We start from the raw sequence: 19,876 nt of genomic DNA on the forward strand, positions 1-19,876 counted from the left end.
AGCCAAAATTCATGGCTAGCTGCGGACTCTAATTTGAAATAATTCATCACAAAGTTACAAATGGAATCTTTTTTGCTTTTTAATTAGTTCACAGCTCCTAATGATAATCAAGAATTATATTGTATGTTTAAATTAACAAAGTATCCACTAATAGACTAAATTTGAGTGAAAATCTATGGCTAAAGGACGTGGTGATGTGTATTGATGGAAGCTACGGAAAATCAAGTTTTGTGAAATTTTTGACCTTTCAAGTCCACTGAACGCTCAAAGACCAGAAATTTGTAATTTGCTTAACAGTAGTTTTAAATACACTTCATCTAGTGTAGAAATGAAATTTAGTTTAATTTAGATTGAACTACAGTAATCGTAAGAACAATCTTGGAAATTGAATTATTGGCTGATCTTTTATTGATATTATGAATGACATTAATAAATGAAACAATTCAGCTCTTGGAATGGTTTTTATTGGAAGTTGCGAGTAAAGATTACATAATTTATTTCCAGATCATTATTTAAATGAGATATTGATTATCCAAAAGAGATTCATTAGTTATGATCGCTAATAGATTTTCAAGTCTATTGTAAATCACATTTTAAGTAAGCGTGGGAAGTTCATCCTGAACGATTGTAATTGATAAAATTAAATTGAATATTCTTGATCATTGCACGTATTTTAAATGATGAGCATAATGGAAAACGTTTAATTATCAGATGAAAACAGGTTAAACGATATGGAACGCAAGGCTTCGATTTTTCGTTAAATGATCCAATAGCTGTGTCTCAATCTCCATGTTAACCTCTTGCCATGAGTAGCTATCTCGAGGTGACGATTGCTCCATTGGAACCTAATAAATTTACACGAAAAATCATTATTTCTGTCATTTATAAACACTAATGATGTTTAAACCTTCAAAGCAAAGATAACTCACAACACATGAAACCAATAAAGTTAAGCAAAGTCCATCCTTTTCAGTCAAAGGAAATCCACTGTGTTCAATAGACAATACTCCATGAGGACGGTGTTGAGGAGCTTGATTATTAAAAATATACTTTAAATAAGAAAAAAAACACGATTTAACCAAATTGTCAAAATACTAAAAACACAAACATTTTAAGTTTACATTACCTGAACAAATCTTTTTAGAGTAGCATGAACACTTCGGATTGGATTGATTTCACAGACTGGAAGATGGCAACCATCTTTTTCAGAGGATAAAACATGAAGCCGATTACTAGAAAAAATAAAAAAACAGCAAAAAATTAAAGAAAAGAGTTAATCAAAGCCAATAAATTGAATAAATGTCAGTTTACTTTTGCTATGAATTTTATTGTTTTGGAAATAGAGATTTTCTTGAAAAAATTTGTAGTTAATCAAAAAATATCTAGATGGCGTTAAGAGCTTCATAAAGCTATAAACATTAGATTGTTATATTGTGTAAATCCTAATGATTATTACATTTTTTCACGTTTTAATTGTTGTTATTCAAAAGAAATGAAACGACAAAAGTGTTATCTATTAGTGACTTCAACAAAATTGCTTCCAAACTTGACCAATTGATGTCTAAAAGGAGATTTTGTGGATAAATACAAAAAATTGAAGCCATCAGAAGTAACTATAATGTATTGCCAGACTTGAAACCATCTCTATTTGGATGACAATTTATTTGGTCATTCTTAAACTAATGGCGTACCAACGGAACCAATTTTGAGTGGACAATCAAAACGATAAAGGTTTGGATGAAAAGTAAAATCAAAGTCTTTCTAGTCTCAAAATTTCATTTCTATCCATTGTTATTAATCTAGATAATACCTAAATTGTCTCGAATTGACTCTACTTTTTGTTTTATCTTTCAGGGATTCATTTTTCCTTAACTCACAACCATCAACTAATTTATCATGAAACAGTGATATAATAATGGCTATAAAGATGATACAATCTCTCGACAAGAAGTAAAAACAAAGGAAAATAAAACCTCATCTGATCCAGAGTAAAGCTCTCCTGATTTATGTGGATAAACTTTGCTTGTTTCAAAATTGGATTTTATTAACACAATTAGAGGATGTAAAGAAGAGACACCCGAACTAATGGCAAATGATAGATTTACAATTATACCTCAACCATTATCTACTCCAAAGATAATCTAATAAATCAATTAAACAGTAATTAGTTGGATACAAGTTGGATACAACCTGGTAACACAGAGACAGCGAGACAACACTCATAGACATATGTGAAAAGCAAGGCCTACAAATAATGGAGCCACCATCAATAATAACGATACAAGTAGCTGGATAAGCAAACAATCAAGATTGATTCAATTTAATGTTGGGTAATTAATTAATTTAATGAGGAAAAAAGAGATTGAAGCAAATCTTTTCCAAGTAAATTAATTAATTCAAGAACCAGTAACCAGTCTTTACTGTAAACCCAATGAACATGCAGATTATTATGATGATTGTCAGGCAATCATTACAATAAACAGTAAGAGTGTGAATGAGGTAATAATAATAACTGCAATCAATGGGCAAAGTTAATCTAATAATTAACTGAACAGTTTGGGCACAATTTAATTTGACATTTTCCGACTGTGAGTGGGTTTAAACAACAACAACAACCTGAGATGGAGCAAAATATGAAAGGTTGCATGGAAAACTGGTGAACAAGTCAAAAGTAAAAACAAAACCTATGGGAGGTTAAAAGCATAAAAAACATTAAAGTTGAGGTTAATTTCAACTGAAATGAAACACAAGTTGAAATTAATAAACACTCACACACTTGAGTTGAAAATTACATTATTTTTTCATGGAAAAAAGCAAGAAATGAATTGAGCAAAGCAATTTTGACTCTATTTAGCTTTACTTGATAAGGTAATAACATCACATCAACACATAACCAGTTATCATTACAAGACTTAAACATAAATAATAATCTAAATGATGTTTAATTGTCAGGAGATGTTTTCCTTCGAAAAAAAGCAAAAGCCTGAAAAATTCTGTAAACTAATGTTAATATTGAGTTCATTTTTTGTTCAGCGCAAACAGAATCAAGACAAAATTAAGGAACAAACAAAAAAAAACAAAAATCTCAATGGGAAGTGATTCTAACCACAAGTTAATTTGTATTAACTTATTAACCATTAAACTTTATGTGGGCTTTTTTATTCCAAATTAAATTATAAAGTAAAATGATTCAACAGCAAATATAAATCAAAGTGTAAATCATTGGTTCAGCATTTCAAGATGAATAATTAAACCTCTCTTTTTATGCATAATATTAATGGTACCAATTAATTGTACCATGAAATCAATCAAATGTCACTGACAAGGAAAATGGTTCAATGGAAACATTTAAAAGTGAAATTAACGGGTTAACCATTGATATCAGTCAAGAAAGGTCAGTCGAGCTTATTGAGCATCATTATTGTGACAAGAAAATGATTGACTTTGAATAATAGCCAAACAATTTGAATAAAGTTATCAAACCATTAGTCAGATAAACTCGGATTCTTCTGAAGTTGAACAGTCAAAACAAAATAAGCTAATTTCCAGATTGAATTCTGTAAAATTAGTCAGTGAAAAATGAATGTTGAAGAGTTGAGTTTGTTGGCAATTAGCGAAATTCAACTAATCAAATTATTCTAATTAAATTGTGAGATAATGTTACATTTTAAAAAGTAGAAACTCGAGAAAATTAAGAAAAATTCATTTTGATTCTACCAACAAATTTATTGATTTTCTCGGCATTTCAAGAAATAAGGAGCGATCCATTGGAAGTCTTCATTTCCCACAAAAAGTCGAAAATTTTTCAAGAAAATCGAATTTTGAACTTCAATTCGTCAAAAATTTTGATTTTAATCACAAAACTAAACAAATCTAAACTAATCAAAGACCAAAAGAGTAACACAAAAGTTTTTTCATCCGGCTCAAGTCGACTTTGCGAGTTTACTTGAGTTAATTTGTAAGTTTGCCTGCTTTCAACTGAATTCAAGAATATTATCCGAGACAAATTTACGAATGGAGAAAATTTCAATTCCTTTTCTTTATTTTAATTTCTTGGCAATTGTTCGCTTATGTAAATTTAAACTTAAGCTAATTTGAAAAAAAACATTTTCTAGACATTTGAAGCAGAAATGGACAAACTTGTGAGTCTTGAAAAGCTAAAATTAAAGTTGCGAACAACAAAATTTCAAATCGCAATCATCGAGAAATCATTGAATTTGCTTTGAAAATCCAATTCAAGCTTTAAGTTCAGAAACGTTTTCAACTGTTTGGTCCAATAGTTGAAAATGTAATAAAGACAGAAATAACATTTCATGAAAATTCATTTGATAATTAAATTTGATCGGATTTTTATAAAAACTCGATAGCATTTGAGTTGGCAATGAATTGAAGAGATATTTACAAAATGAGATTAATGTTTACAATACAAAGACACGACTGGTTTGGACAAAGGTTTCAATTGGATTAGCTTTTTAAGGTAAACTTGATAACAATGATGGGATTAAATGGTGAAACATTTTATTGAACCCAATAACTCCATGATCAGATGATTATGAAAATTGTTTTCAAAGTGCAAGTAAAAGATTGAGTGAAACTTTGCATGATTGACATTGAACTTTTTAATAATGGAAAGTTCAAGATTGGAACAAATATCCAAAATTTTGCCAATTTTGTTTGAACGATAAGATTGACATGAGATTCATCGTCATGTAAATTCATCTTTTTTTGGTGTTAAAAGAAAAGATTGAAGAAGAAGAAGAAAAAAAAGGAGAAAAGTAAATATATAAAGTATATTTTTCCTTTGAATATCAAAATTTTAGATTCACTTTTCGCCAATTTATTATTTAAGGATCAACAAGAGATTTATTCAGTTGTTACGTGATAATATATTCATAAAATAATATGAAAATATCCATTTTCATTTCAATTTCAATTTCATTGTCAGAATGGAAAAGAAGATGAACAAAAATGGTTTCTGAAATCAGTTGAAGCTTAACTTAAACCCTCTGAGAAGCTTATTAGACATACAAGTATGTGAAAGTTATCACATGTATTACATGGTTATATAAAGAGACACAAAATGATGATGTGATAATGATGAGGATAAGGGAAGAGATGGAAAATTGAAAAAAGAAGAGAAATGGAGAAACGCCAAAGAAAACGAAAAATCTGGCGGAAAGGTAATCATCATGAATGATGGTAATGATGATGATTGAGGAAAGATGAAGATGGGACAAGAAAAATGTTAATGTTGGAGGAAAGATGTAAATAAAAATTGATAAATTGGTTAAAGAAGTAAATGTTGTTCAAAGATTGTTAACAATCCAAGTTAATGAAAAAGGCATCTTCTAATGGTTGTCAGTCTCAATGAGAGTCATTGAAGAAACAAGATCAACATTAGATTGCTGTTCAAGATGATGATCAGGATGAAACATTAATGCCATGAAACAACGAGCGACATTCAATTTTTTTCCTCAACTTTTCCTCATTTCCAAGATTCTTTAATTATTTTTCATCTTTAATCTTGTACTTTACTCGCAGTTACAAAACTGGACTCAAGACCCCTGTCAGGTTTGATTGTAAACCAATTTAATGTAAAGATGTTCAACAGAAATGATGAAAATGTGAAAAGATTTGACCAAAGCCCACGTTGATGGTCAGAATCCCCGTCGATGACTTCCTAGGGTTCAGTGCTTTTCTGCTTTGTTTTCACTCTTCTGCTTATCCAACTCGCCCTGATATTGTAACAATATTAACTATGATAATGACAATAGTAATGATGAAAATAATAATGAAAATCATGTTGAAAAGGAAACCTTTAAATTTGAATCAAAGAATCAAATGTATGTGAAATGAAAAAAAAAGGTTACAAGGCAATGGCAAGGACTTTCAATGAGCAAACACAAATATTATATTGTTTGTTTGGACAAAATGTATTCTTGTTTGTTCAATAATCTTTGAAGAGAGTGATGAAAAGATGATGAAAAAAGGTAACCAAGTTGAATGTTATCCACATCATAAGCTTGATAAATTATAACAATAATATTGTGATGCAAATGATGGAAAACATTTTCTCTTCTTCTCTTTTTCATATTCTTTCCAGTTTTCATTATTTCCAGATTAGCTTATTTACATTTTCATTTACAAAATCAAGCCAATTGTAAATACCCACTTTAACCTTTACTTTACCCTTCAAATGCCCATCAGCATCTCCTTCATCATTACCCTCATCTTCACCCAACTCTCACCCAACTGGTCAGCCAAATGTCTCTCCACTATTAATCACCTTTTTTCACCTCGCAAAAGTACCATTGACTTGTTAACTGGCTTATCCTTTTGTCATGAGATTATCAAAAATGCATTTAATTTGGTCCTTTTATTGCACTATTAAACCATTCCAATGGATTAATATGGTTAACCCTTTGCTTTTTTGCTGGTTTCCTCGTTTGCTTCCTTTTTTGATTGTTCACCTTGCCATTATTGTTGTTCATTTTTACTCTCCTTTGCACACCTTTTGGCCACAAGCATTTAGTTTAGTTAATCAAGTGTAACACTGCCCATGTGTAATTACAATTTATGATGAGATGTAAATTAGTTAACAGGTTATTAACAGCCTTTAAAGGTGAAACATTGAATAATTTGAAAAGCGTAAAATTGAGATTCCATTTTCTGGCGTAAATGTTTCATTGAATTACAAGGAAACCGGTCCAATGGTACAGCTGATGGTTGTAACCCTTCTCCTGGTTTGGCTTTGCACATTTGGGTTTTAATTGTGAAACAGTTGACTTTGGGAATTGAGCATCAAATGCTTTTTGTTGGCAAACATTTTCATTGTAATTCAATAAGCTTTTGAGTTACATTTGATAATTTTAACTGCCGGTTGAAAGGTTCAGCTAAATGGCGTCCATTATTTAAGGCTTAATGTATTTAAATTGTTGAGACATTTGAGAATCTAAGATTACATTTTCTGTGTAAAAGCTAGGGAAAGCTTAAAATGTAAACTTATCGAGTTAAATTGTTGCTGTGAAAATGATTAGGAATCATTAACATGGTAGTAACAATGGTAATACAAGGATAATTAATGGCAAAGATTAGTTAAATGTAATTTTGTAGAGACAAACAATCATTACTAGTTGCTTAATGATGTTCAATTTTAAGAGGTTTCAAAATTGTAGCGAATTAAATGGTGGACTTTATCGCTGATTATGAGAGTATCAATCAATGTTTTAATGTCACAGTGACAATTAATAAAACATGTCGTTTGCCTTTTTTAAAATTATTAATTTTGGATTCCATTTTTTCCCTTTTTTGTCGTGCTCATTTCAAGTGTATTGAAACATATTTACGGTGAGATTGAACATTGAATATCTGATTTGGTTATTTGATCGGCCATTCTGATAAAAACATAATGTTTAATCCTCTTATCATGAAGTAACTGAGGAAGAAAAAAAAATTATGAAAAGATTAGATTTAATGTCAACTAAATCTTGATGAATTCATATTTGAGCAGAGATTCTTCATGGTAATGTCATAAGTATAACAGTGTCAATGTAGAGCTTCAATGTAAACTCAAAGAGCAAATGAGCACAAAAAAAGCGTGGAAAAGGATTTTTTGTTGCAAATTGCTAAATAGAGCCTTATATTGGTTAAAGGTAGAGTTAACACAATATAATTAAAAGCAATTATTTCTAACCAGAAATGGTTATATTACCTTTTCTTGTTGACAAAGATGAAATGTAAATTAACAAGACTAATCAAGTCAATTGAAAATTAAGCAAGCCTTTTCTGGTTCTCTATGGGATTCACATTCATCTGCTAGAAACAATACATCATCTTGACGGGTTAAATTAATGATTCCTTAGTGTCAATGTCATCCTGATCAACATAGTTTACTTTCTTCCCTGGATACTCTGGAAAAAAAAGTAAGATAAAATGTAAGGTAAAAGGACCACAGGAAAGAAGACCAGAAATGATGAGGAAGAAAGCAGAAGAAGCAGAAGACACCATGCAGAGCGGTACGAAGTTAAGACCATTTGATTCAGGTTTCCTTTTTTCCATCTCCTTCTTTTTTTTTGTTTTCTCAACTTTTTTCCTTCTGGTCAGTAGATGAAGGATAAAGAAATAAAGAGGTAAAGAGTCAGTGACCAATTTAAGGATAAATTAGCAATGGTCATCAATCTTTGAGCTTGTTTAAACAGATAACACAAAAACGCCAGTGACAATAAAACCTTTTGGAGAAGTAAAAATAAAGGTAAAGTGCAAATGGTATCCCAAAATGGTTTCACTGTGTTGTTTCATCAGTGTTGACTTAATTGGTGTTGGTTGGTGGCTAGTTAAATTAGGATGTAACCCAGGGACCAAGACAGTGAGAAAATAAGTTCCAACAAGGATTGGCCATTTCTTGAATAAATGAAGGACACAAAATGAGTTCAACGTTTAACCAGCCATTGTAATTATCGAAAAGATTCACTATGTTGATTCAATTGAAGAAATAATAGTTACCATGATGATTATAAAAAGAGTTGAGAGGCCCAGAAATAAAATAAAACCATTGAAATATCAATAAAATAGAGTTTTGGAGGGAAAGAAGGTAAAGAAGGGCGTAAAATGGCGGAAACTGGCAAACTAATTGTAAATTAATCTGGTTAACCACAAACGACATAATAAATTATTTAACCAGCCAACACTTGAACCGAAAAAACTGCTAAAAGATTAATAGAAACCCATTGAAACTCATAATTTAACCAAATAATGAGATTATCCATTAACCTTTACCCTCATTACCGTAAACTTTCAACAACTAAACCTTTCACCAATAGATGGCAGAACGATATTGAAATTGCACCAAAATTTAAATTTAAAACAAAACTCATTCATTAATTGAATTTTGAGCCTCATTTTAATATCAATGATTAGATGATTGAATCAAGAATAAAATTGAACTTGAACAAGCAAAGACAAAATAAAATGTACAATTTGAACGTTATTGATGGATAACCAAAATTACATGTTTATGTATTGTTTAACCCAACAAATCAGTAAATGATTGTTACTTCATTAATGTAATCATCGATAAAAGTGATTGATGAAAATTGCAATTTTACCAACAATCGAAACAAATTTGATTTTTAAGGTTACAATTTTCATTGATTCAAATGGCAATCAACAAGTTTAAAGACTAATCCCAGTAATCAAAGTAAATTGTCAATAATAAACACATTTTCTTGAAATGAAAATTATACCTTTTGGATAATAAAGGTTGCAAGACCAAAACACCAGAAACCAAACAACAATTAAAATGATAGAGTCTGTTGATTGTAGACGCTTTAATTTTAAACCTTTAATTGAAGGGATCGAAAAGGTATTTTCAAAGGTCAGTCAAATGTTCAAGAAATGAAAGAAAATATTAAAAATGGAAAAATATTGAAAGGAATAAAAGGAAATGTCGATTAAAAAGTCAATTGTCATTACAATTTTGAACCAATTAATACAATAATGAGGATAAAATGTAAAGATGAATAGAGTTTAAAGATTTGATATTTTACTTAATGGTGATGAGTTTAAGCATGAAATGAAGACGACAAAGGTTAATCTTGATTTTGATAAGGAAAGGGATGAAAAGAAAGAGCAAGATAGTGATAAAAGGGTTTGAATGGTTAAAAGATTGGTCAAGGAAGAAGAAGAAAGATATGAATGAACAAGGTAAATATGGCTACTGGAAATTGGTCAACAGAGGGAAAACAGAGAGAAAAGTTATGGTCAAATGATTTATCTTTGGGTAAAGAGTGAAAAAGAAAAGAAAAGGAGGAAAAGAAGAAGAAAAGTTTATCACAAGGTTGATGTGCATCAAGGGAATAGGCATTGGTGTGGTGAGTGACCATAACAATTGCACCTTTCCTCTGCTTTTCTGACCCAATTGATCTGTAAAGGAATCGGCATTCCTCTTGTGACTATGTAAGAAGCAAATAAGAGGTTAAAAATTACTTTGAAATTATGAGGCACATCAGGAGGTCAAAACTGTTTGTGGCCAATATTTCATTCAATTGACTGGGAGGAGGACGAAGAGGGGGAGTTGAGAAAAGAAAATCAAAGGCCGAGTAAATGTTCAGTTCTGGGTGGCCTACAACCAATAGAGAAAAGGTTATTTTCTCAAGCAACATTTCTCTACCTTTTTCCCTTCTTCTTATACTCTTGATCTTTCATCTCTTCGTGTTCATCATTTTTGTGTAACTTTGCAAAGAATTTATTTTTTTTTTCGCTTTTAAAGAGACCTTTTATGGGGTCATTTGGGAGACGGACTTGAGTCAAAGGAAATGGACTAAAACTTGTATTGAGAGTCAAATGAGTATTTTTTACTTTCAAAGTTGAAGCTTTGCGAATCTTTTGAATAAAGCTTTCGGTCAAACCTTTTGGTTATCCTTTGTAACAAATTATTAATATCAATATTAATGTCCGTTTAGAGTCAAGACTTTTTTTTCAGGTAAAGTTGAGATAAGCTCAATATGGATTTATGTTGAATGTTTACTTTTTTACTAACTTTTCCTTGTTGGTTTATTTTTGCTCTTCTTGGTTAAACTTAGACTTGTTGTTGGTTGGTGAGTGATGAGGATCAATGTTGCAGACTTTTTTTAGTTTCACCAATTTTCACTGAATTTGTGTTTCTCTCTTCGTTGGAGTGCAACTTTACATTCAGATGAAGATGAGGATAAGAGAAGAAAATTGATCTTCTTTCTCTCTCTTTTTTTTCTTTGTAGATAATTCGTCAAGTATTATATCAGATTAACTATGATAATCATGATAATAGAGAGCGACAACAAAAGCAACAACCAATACAATCCGTTGATTGATTGACCTTCTGAATGGAATCACTTTCATCTCATATTGCATATCTAATAACAGATAAACCGAGATGAATTGGGTTGCTTCATTTGATTATGTGTTTATAATGATAATCAATTGAATTGAAAAATGGTAAGATTATGGGGAAAAAGGGAGAATCCAAAGTAAACAAGGAACACAAAAAAAAGTGTCTCTTGAGTTTGATGAACAGAGAAACAAAATAATGATAAAGATTTTCCAGATTAAATGAAATACCTTTGGGAAATTTTAACGGGTTGATTGACTGGGAGTGTAAAATGATGGAAAACCTTTTTGTTTGCAACAGTTGAAAGTTTATCTTTACTTCAAGATAAATCACTAGAGATTTTAACACTCGTATAAATAACATATAATAGACGTAAAGTTATTATTATGATTATTCAAAGGGAAGAGCAATAAGATGAAGAGAAAGATAATAATGATGAATAGCAAAAGAAAAGGTGAGTTTTGGCTTTATCATTTGGAAGCAATATTAAGAAACGTTTTCGTGAAAATTACGATTCACTCAAAATCATCCAATTCATTGAAACAACAAAAGCGGCACACTTTGTAAGTAAACAACTTGAACGTTTGTTTAGTTTGAAAAAACTTGGCACAGAGTTTAACTTGTCAAGTCGACATTTGACTAAAAGTTGCCATCATCGGGTTATTTTGCATTATTATTGCAACAAGAAACTAATTAACATAGTTGGATGAAGGCAAAGCAATCAAAGTTAACATAAGATTGCGATTTGATGAGAGAAGTTGATAAATAAACATTTCAGATGATCAACAATGAAACCGTGAATCGAAGTCGATGAACTCATAACCTCAAGATTCTTGGATAACTCAAGACTAACTTTTGAGACAAAATTTTGATAATTGGTGTCAATTCAGTCGATTGAATATGATTCAAGAAACATTAGATTGAATATCTTTGATGGTAACCTATTTTCGGGAAAATCATTAACTTTGAATTTTAGGTTTTCCTTGCAAAATATTGAGAGTCAAAATTTTTAATTTGCTTTTTTTGTAAAATTAAACTTTCAGTGTCCTAAGCCACGAAACCATTTGCATAGACTTTAGATTTTAAGTCACTCTAAAAGGTCTCGATTGGTCTCAGGTTGGGACAGTTATTGATTGACCTGAAGAAATGCTAGTTAGTTTAAGGTCAATAGATATGACTGTCAATGTGATTTGATTTGATTGATCAATAGCTTCTTCATTGGATTGTTTTGCATTGTTATTGTAACAAAGACTTGAATAGATTTAGTCGTCAATAGTAAGGTCATTTTTTCATGAGAAAAGTTGATTTGGTTTCGATGAAAATTTTTCATAGCTTTAGATTGTGTTTCAACAAAATTCAAGAGCAAAATTGAAGTGATGTTAATGTTTTGATGCTTTGTTTTTGGCAAATTAAAAGTTTAATTTTGTACTCACTTTGCTTTCTTTTTGATTACCATGATGAGACGAAGCAATATTTTATCATGAGATTGGATAACAGGTAAGATTGATCGATGCCAAAAGTGTTTCTCTCTCCAGTAGGTTCGAGCTCGATCAATGATGGGCAATATATCACGACAACGTAAAGATAATTGATTGATATCACTAATCCAAGAAGCTTGAAGTGACTCCGAGTCAGCAAGTGAAACAGTCTTCAATAAACCACCAACAATGGTTCCAGTGAAAACAAACCGATACCAATTACCTTTAGCATTTTCAACCAGAATAAGAGTTGAAGGTTCAAATTTAAGGCCAGTCTCTTCATTCACCTCCCGTCTAACCGCATCAACCAAATTTTCCCCTGGTTCAACTCGACCCGCCGGTAAATACCAAGTTCCAGCACATTCACTTTTAGCTTCTTGCATCATTAAAAGTTCATCTTTCTCATTGAATATAACGGCAGTTACAATGTAAAATATATTTTGCTTACAAATTGGTGTAAATTTACATGTTTGACTGGCAATCCCTTTGGTTGCTGTGGACAAAATAAACAAACGAAAAACTGAAACATTATTCAACGAAAAAATCCATCGAAAGAGAAATATTCAAATTGATTCAATTTCCATTTCGTTTCATTCATGTTCAACTTTACAGTCTCGCACACTTATTTACATTACAATTCCTGTTTACCCTGAATTTGCCTACCAAATGAGTTGCCATGAATTTCATCATCTGTGTTTAGTGAAAAGTATAATCTTATTTTGCTCAGTTTTCCTGGCGAAAAGTAAAAAAGTCGAGAAAAATATTCAACAACTTGGACAGTTGATTGCAAACATTGACAGGTAAAGTTTCATTTCGACAAAAGCAAATTTTCATTTTTCTCTTGAATTGATTCGTAAAATGAAACAAATTTCAACTTGAAAGTTTAACTGAAATTGATGATGATTCTGATGAGACTACAATTGAATTGCCTTTTTGAAGGATTGTTTTTGTGCTAATCTTCACCTCAGTAAGGATCACTTAGCAATCGTTTTTTGCCTCTTGTTTGTTTCATTAGTTGAAACATGATTTTACAGCTTCATTGAGTGATGTAGTTGTCATGGTGAAAGATAAGTGATATGAGGATGAGATGAAGCGTAAAGATGATGAGATGAAAAAAAGTTGACAAGATCAACAAGTAAAAAATGTCTACTCAAGTGAATGGGCAACAGTTAACGATGAGATAATGAGAGAAAACAATTTAATTGTTGAAATGAAATTAGATGAAAGCTGGAAATTGATTTAATTGTATTACAAAGAAAGGGTTGAAAAGGCTTTTCAAGGGATGCTAATGGGTTGTCGAATCAAAAATGAATGTAAAAAGAAGAAGAAAAAATGTGTAAATTAGTTTTTACTGGTAATGATGATGAGAAGCAGAGGAAGATGAACAAAGGATTGGTAAATGAGTTGATATTGAGATGAAACTGATCAACTTGTTTCCCTCTTTTGTTTGAGGAGAGAAAAGGTTTCCAATGAAACATTGAAACTCTCTTCTCATCATTCATCTTTTAATGCAAGAAATTGGTTCATCTTCCGGTGTGTAAAGTGGATCAAGAGTCATTAGAGTGTTTCCACTTTACATAATGTATTTAATATTCATATACATTTTGAATAATTTATCAAACTCACTGTTACTTGGAGAGATTTGAAATTGATGATGAGAAGGATGAGAAAGATGAAAAGGTTGATGAGACGATCAGTGGCAATGATTAAGTGAATGGAAGAGAGAAGAAGAAAAAAATCAATTTTGGGAAAAACTGAAAAGATGTTAAAATCTAAATGATAACGATGTGAACACAACAGACTACATGAGGTTAGATTAATGAACCTGATTGAGACTCCCTTTGAGGTTTACATCAAGTATGGACATTGAGTTGTTGGTCAAAATGGCCGCAAGTTATCAATGATAACTTATCATTATCAATACGCACTAAACCCATAAACTTGAAGCTGTGTTTTGGGTTTACCTTTAACTTTGTTTTTCCTTTCAACTTTCATCTTTAATTGATTAGGGAAAACGCTGAGTGTCTCTGGTTTTGTTTTTTTTGGGTAAACGTTAGATGTTTGAGATTTCAATGTAAATCAATTTCTGGTCAAGAAAGGTGGACGGCAATGTTGGACAAGAGAGATTGTCTCTATTGATTTGTGAGTGTGTTTGCTTGTTTGCCAATGTTGCTGGTCAAAGTTGACGTAAATTTACTCTACTCATTTAAAGTGGTAATGGTGGTCATCATCATTATCATCTCTTGTAAACTTGGTAAACAAGAGAGAGAGACAAAAATTTTACTTTTGCCTTTTGCCGTTCAATATAAATAGTCTCATGTTGTTGCTGTAATTTTATTACAATAATTTTCTTGTTCAATCAGACTCAACCTATTGACTAACCATTCCTAATGTTGTTGACATTAGCATCTGTTTGACTCTTCAGTTGACTGTTTTTTTCACAAACAAACTGCTTATCTTTTATCAAGTCAACATGGGTTACTTTAAAAAAAGCAGCTTCGTTTAACGGAATGTAGTTTCATTAGCAAGTCTTGCTTTAAATCATTTCAATTGATGAGTTAAAATGGAGACAACTTGGCCGATTGTCCAAGCTGTTAAATATACAGATGATAAAAATTTGACAAACTCTTGCTTTTAGGTTAATATACTTTTGGGTTTCAAGTTTTTGGGTTACCTTTCAATTCAATGGCTTGATCTTTGAGGGAAAAATCACAAATGTCTTTAATTTCAGCCAATGATTTACCAGAGATGATTCGCTTTAAATAACTGTCCAATGTTGACTCCATAATTTCACAATTAAAAGATGAACCAAAATTAAAACAACTTTACACTTGAACCAGTCTAAATAACCATTTACTCACTATCAATGCTGTGAAGACACTTGATTATTAAACTTGCACCAATTGGCTGGTGAACAAATGTAACAATAAAAAGGTTCAACAATCAATTAACAAAAGCTAAAAATTAACTAATTAAAAATAAAAGAATTAACTTTTTTTACTTTCTTTTGTTTATCTTGACAAGTTTACCATCAGCTGATAACAAAATCAAAACTAATGACATCTAGTGATGTAACTTTTAAATACATTACATAAGGTAATAAAAACATTGATTGTAATCATTTTGATTGCATTTAAAGATTTAGATGAAAATTTAATCAACAAATTATCTCAATGAATAGTTAACAATGTCAGTATTGTAATTAATCAAATTTACAATCGACTTTAGTAAACAATTAAATGAAACAAGTGACTGTATAAGAGACACGTTTGAAAGGCAAGTGTTGAGCAAACCCAAAAACCCGAAAACCCGAAAAGCATTTACTTTGAACCAGAAAGTAAAAACAAATGAAGCATTCAAGACGAATCAATTAATTGATTGAAATCGGTTTCATCAAACAATTAAGTTGAATTTAGTCGGAAATTTATTGATAAAAAGACTGAAAATGAATTTGCTATGTAAAGTTGAAAAATGATGAATGATCAAGGTTTGATTAATATGGAAAGATGTAATTTAATGTCACTGATAAATTGCTTGTCAACATAATTAACAGATTAAACTGTCATTTACCACTAATCTGCTCGTTGACTGTAAGATTAAAGTTAAAGAGTAAATGAGAAACAGATCAAGACTAATCTCAGGGTTTTTTCACTGAAAATATTAATGTTATGAAGAGTTGATTTTGTGTAACTAAAGCTAATAGTATTAACCATTTATCTGATAAAAAAATGATTTCTCACTGAACCACATTGGAACAGGATAAATCATGGAAACAAGAGTCAATATTTAAAGACTAAAAATTGAATAAAATTATGCAAAAAGATGGGAATAAACAATGAAAAAGATTGGAAATTGAAATTTGGTCAAATTGTGATAATTTGCTCTTCTTCATGTAAACCAATTTCAACTGAACCATTAGAGGTAAAAATTGTTGAATTTGCAATGAAAATGGTTACAACTTGAGAAGCAAAACTGTATATTAATCTCAATTGCCTTATAAATCAATAGGAAAATAAATTGTTTGGAAGTTTGTAAATCTTGATAAGTTGATATTAGATTTTGTTTATCGTTTCCACTACTTTGTATAACTTTCATCTTCATCTTTTTTTTCCAGCCAATTTGCAGTTTCGTTTTTTTGCTTCTTCTTCTTGTTTTGTGTGTCTCTTCACAGTAGGATGATGGTGACGATGATGAACAAAAATAGATGAAGAGAGCAGAAAAAAACATTGATCCAACAAAACTGTTTGGAGGTTACCAATGGTAAGACTGATAGCCTTTTAAAAATGACCTTAGTCCATTAAAGTGTGAAATAACATTTCAAGAAACATTGGTTTTCCTTTCATTTTGTTAAAAGCCAATTTTGCTTATCTTCACTTTTCTTCCTTTCATCATCATCTAAGAATCCATTTCCAAGACATTGGCTTGGTTACCAGAAGAAAAAGATTGAACCAAAATAAAGTGAAATTCAGTCATTCAATGAACAGAAAAAGTGAAACAAGAGATTGGGAAAACATTTTCCTGCAAAAGTCGATTCTCGATCAAACGCGTTTAAAGCAAAGGATAACCAATGCAATGCCAACGAATGTTGCTGAACCTCACACCTTGAGGTTGACCAGTAAAAGTACTTTTTCAATCTTCTTCGTCAAACGATATAAACATTCAGAGCGAAATAAATTGTCCGAATTTCTGGTTAATCAATTTCTGTAATTTTTCTCGCTTCTTTAATATAACCTGAAAATATTCACCAAGAGATGAGTCTTTTTAGACTGAACCAACGAAGATTTGTTTGTAAAATTTAACGAAGGTTTTCAGTTCGTCTTTGGTGCCTCTGACCTCCGATTTTGTATAAAACTGTTTTAAGTTTCTTTATGTTCACCCGATTTTGTCTGATTTTTTGGTTTTAAAAGTTAATCAATTCAATCTATCGAAATATCGATCTTCTGATCAACAGTTTGATCTTTGAGTTGAGTTTTGTTTTGTCAAAAAATGCTTCATTAAGAGGAAATTTGGTTGAAATTAAAGATTGAATTGTGATTATTTGAATATTCATTTCATCATCTAAACAACTGTTCAACTTTACATTTGAATTTGAATGAACAAACAAACCTGAAAATGAAATTTTCTTGATTATATGACAACTCGACATGAAAATGAGGTAGAAATGAACTTGTGAAATGAATTTATTCAGGAAATTGAAAAATTGTGAAATGAAAAAGTTTCTCAATTTTGATGACTTCATGTTCATATTGAATCTACTCTTGTCTAAGAGGTTAGTCTTTTGATTAAAGGGAAACAACATTTTTCCACACTTTTTCAATGAACATTTTCTTGAACATTAAACGATGAAATGACATGAAAATACCAATGAACCTGAAATGTTGACTTTGAAAAATTGAATGTAAATTGAATGGGAACACACAAGGAAAGGTTAAACCACAAAACGAAACTGAAACTCATTGTAAATGGGCAAAACAAATCAAACTGTTACATTATTAAATTGTTGCAAAGTGTTGACCATTAATATCATATGATGAGTTGAGGTCAACAATGAAGCTGGCAACAGCCAAAAGAAGTTAAAGAATGTTGAAAATTAAAGATTCAAGTCAGATCTTTTGCCATTATTTGCAACGTTAACGGTTATCTGAATTCACAAGAAATATCAATTTCAATGGAATCAACAAATCAACAAGAGGCTGGAACAAAACGATGATAACATGGTAACAATGAGCTTCATATTTCAATCACTTTCTTCTTCTTCTTCTTCTCTTCTTCTTGTTACCTGATTATTGATGTTATTGATGTGCAACATGGGAAAAGAAAAGGTATACAAATAAAAAGAAAAGCCGAAAAAAATGTGATTCTCATGGAAGAAAACAGAAAATGTCCAGAATTTCAAGATAATCCAATTTCACCGTTTTCATGTTAAACAATTACGCTTCAACTTTTTTACCCTTTCCAACCTTTTCTCTACTTTGCAATCTCTTTGAGTCTCATCATCATTTGCTGGAAATGATTTCATTTCATTCAGAATTTCATTCAATAAAAATTTGCTTTTCTCTTCTATTTCATTTCGCTTCAATCAATGAAATCTTTTAGTCTTCATTTGAGTCTCTCATAAATTCAATTTAAACGGAAAACTTTTGGCTAAACTCAAAACCTTTGACTTTTTATACTTTGCTCAATATTCAATGTTAAATATCCAACAATTGGAACAGAAAATTTTCAGAATTTCGAAATTCTTTTGGAAAACTTCTCAACTGGAAGTTCAAATTCGAGATGAAATGCGATATTCGAAGATATTTTTTCCCTCAAATTCGGAGTTTCCATTGATGAATATGGAAGGGAAATTTCCATGTTTATCAGAGAATGAAATTTTCGAAGTTTCGATTTTCGAGACTCTAGTGTTCTTGTGGGTGTTGAGAGTAGATTTTAATTGAGCATCTTTTTGTGATTGAATAAGCATGAGGTGAGAACTTTTTTTCTCATCAAGAGTGAACAATCTGGAAAAGGTGGAAACCATTTCAACCTGTCAACTCATTTCAGTTTGATAAATATATATCAATATAAGAAGAAGAGGAAAGTTACAAAGGAAATGATGAGAATTGCGATAAAATGGCATTTCTTTACTGCTCTTCACACACAGAGTTTTCAGGGTGATAAAGAAGAAGGAGTAAAATGGAAAAGGAAATGAATCAAAATGTGGTTTCCATTTTACTTTTGGGTTCCTTTCAAATATCCAATATTATACCTTTTTAATTTCATTTCATTTCTTTTTCTTCTTTTTTCTTGTTTTCCTTTTTATTTCTCTTTCAATTCCCAAAAAAAGGTTCAATTTTGCGTCCAATTTATTCCTCGACTTTCCCACTAAAACAGTGCAACTTAGTTGCCAATTTCATGAGATTCCATGATATTTTATGAGAATAGAAAACCTTGAAAATGGAAAAAATTGAATTGACAAAGTTATTGCTATTAATAGCCTGAAAAAGGTGACTTTTTCACAATCAAATAACAGCAAATAACTCGATAATGAACAAAAGATTCATAACCAAATCATATTAACCCAAGAATAGTCATGCGATATTGTCTGATAAGAATAAAACGAAATGAAAAAATTTCGAAAATGAACTGAAATTTCTTTTCGAAAAAAAAGATTCTCTTTTCCACCCAAATGACTAAAGCTCGACTCAAGTTTTCATTGAATTTTTAAGCAGAAAGATGATGTTCATTTGTACAACTTCGCATTTATTGCATTTACATTGATCGGATTGATCGATGAAATGTTCATCTGATGAAGAGAAAAGATTTATCATGATTAATGAGCTTTTCAAATTTTCAGATGAAAGTTGAAGGAACCATTTCGAGTTTGTTTTTATTCAGTGAAAAGTGTTAGTTGAGTTTTGGTGACCAATGTTGAAGTAGAGGTCAATGAAGAAAAAAAAAGTTGTGATAAATGCAGTTTAGCCAGTTGGAAATTATTTTGTTATTTTATGCTGAATTAGCTTGCAAGATGAGCGAAGAGATGATGAGGATAAAG

At 30.8% G+C, this 19,876-nt stretch overlaps 1 protein-coding gene and 2 long non-coding RNA genes across 3 annotated transcripts; 1 reads left to right on the forward strand and 2 right to left on the reverse strand.

The window, feature by feature from the left end:
- Positions 1 to 442: 442 nt before the first annotated feature.
- Positions 443 to 15,388, reverse strand: LOC107369877 (8-oxo-dGDP phosphatase NUDT18). Its single transcript, XM_015937849.3, has 5 exons — positions 15,017 to 15,388; positions 12,298 to 12,835; positions 1,127 to 1,232; positions 930 to 1,049; positions 443 to 845 (listed from the first exon to the last, which is right to left on the reverse strand). The coding sequence occupies exons 1-5, from the start codon at positions 15,126 to 15,128 to the stop codon at positions 723 to 725; spliced, it is 999 nt and encodes a 332-aa protein (XP_015793335.1). The 5' UTR covers positions 15,129 to 15,388; the 3' UTR covers positions 443 to 722.
- On the forward strand, positions 1,408 to 3,245 carry LOC107369879 (uncharacterized). The gene is made up of 2 exons (XR_001570454.3): positions 1,408 to 1,744; positions 1,855 to 3,245. It is a non-coding gene; the product is annotated as an uncharacterized LOC107369879 (long non-coding RNA).
- On the reverse strand, positions 5,793 to 8,792 carry LOC107369878 (uncharacterized). The gene is made up of 3 exons (XR_003083615.2): positions 8,503 to 8,792; positions 7,712 to 8,400; positions 5,793 to 7,435 (listed from the first exon to the last, which is right to left on the reverse strand). It is a non-coding gene; the product is annotated as an uncharacterized LOC107369878 (long non-coding RNA).
- Positions 15,389 to 19,876: the final 4,488 nt, after the last annotated feature.

This window comes from Tetranychus urticae, chromosome 1 (assembly GCF_039701765.1).
Source record: "Tetranychus urticae isolate SD_2017Ah chromosome 1, NJAU_TeUrti_SD_1.0, whole genome shotgun sequence".
Classification (NCBI taxonomy): Eukaryota; Metazoa; Arthropoda; class Arachnida; order Trombidiformes; family Tetranychidae; genus Tetranychus; species Tetranychus urticae.

Coding starts and splice junctions, on each gene's coding strand:
- LOC107369877 (XM_015937849.3), bottom strand. CDS start 15,128: ATGGAGTCAACATTGGACAGTTATTTAAAGCGAATCATCTCTGGTAAA. Junction 1,050..1,126: donor CTCTAAAAAGATTTGTTCAG/GTAATGTAAACT, acceptor TCTTATTTAAAG/TATATTTTTAATAATCAAGC. Junction 846..929: donor CTTTATTGGTTTCATGTGTT/GTGAGTTATCTT, acceptor TAAATTTATTAG/GTTCCAATGGAGCAATCGTC.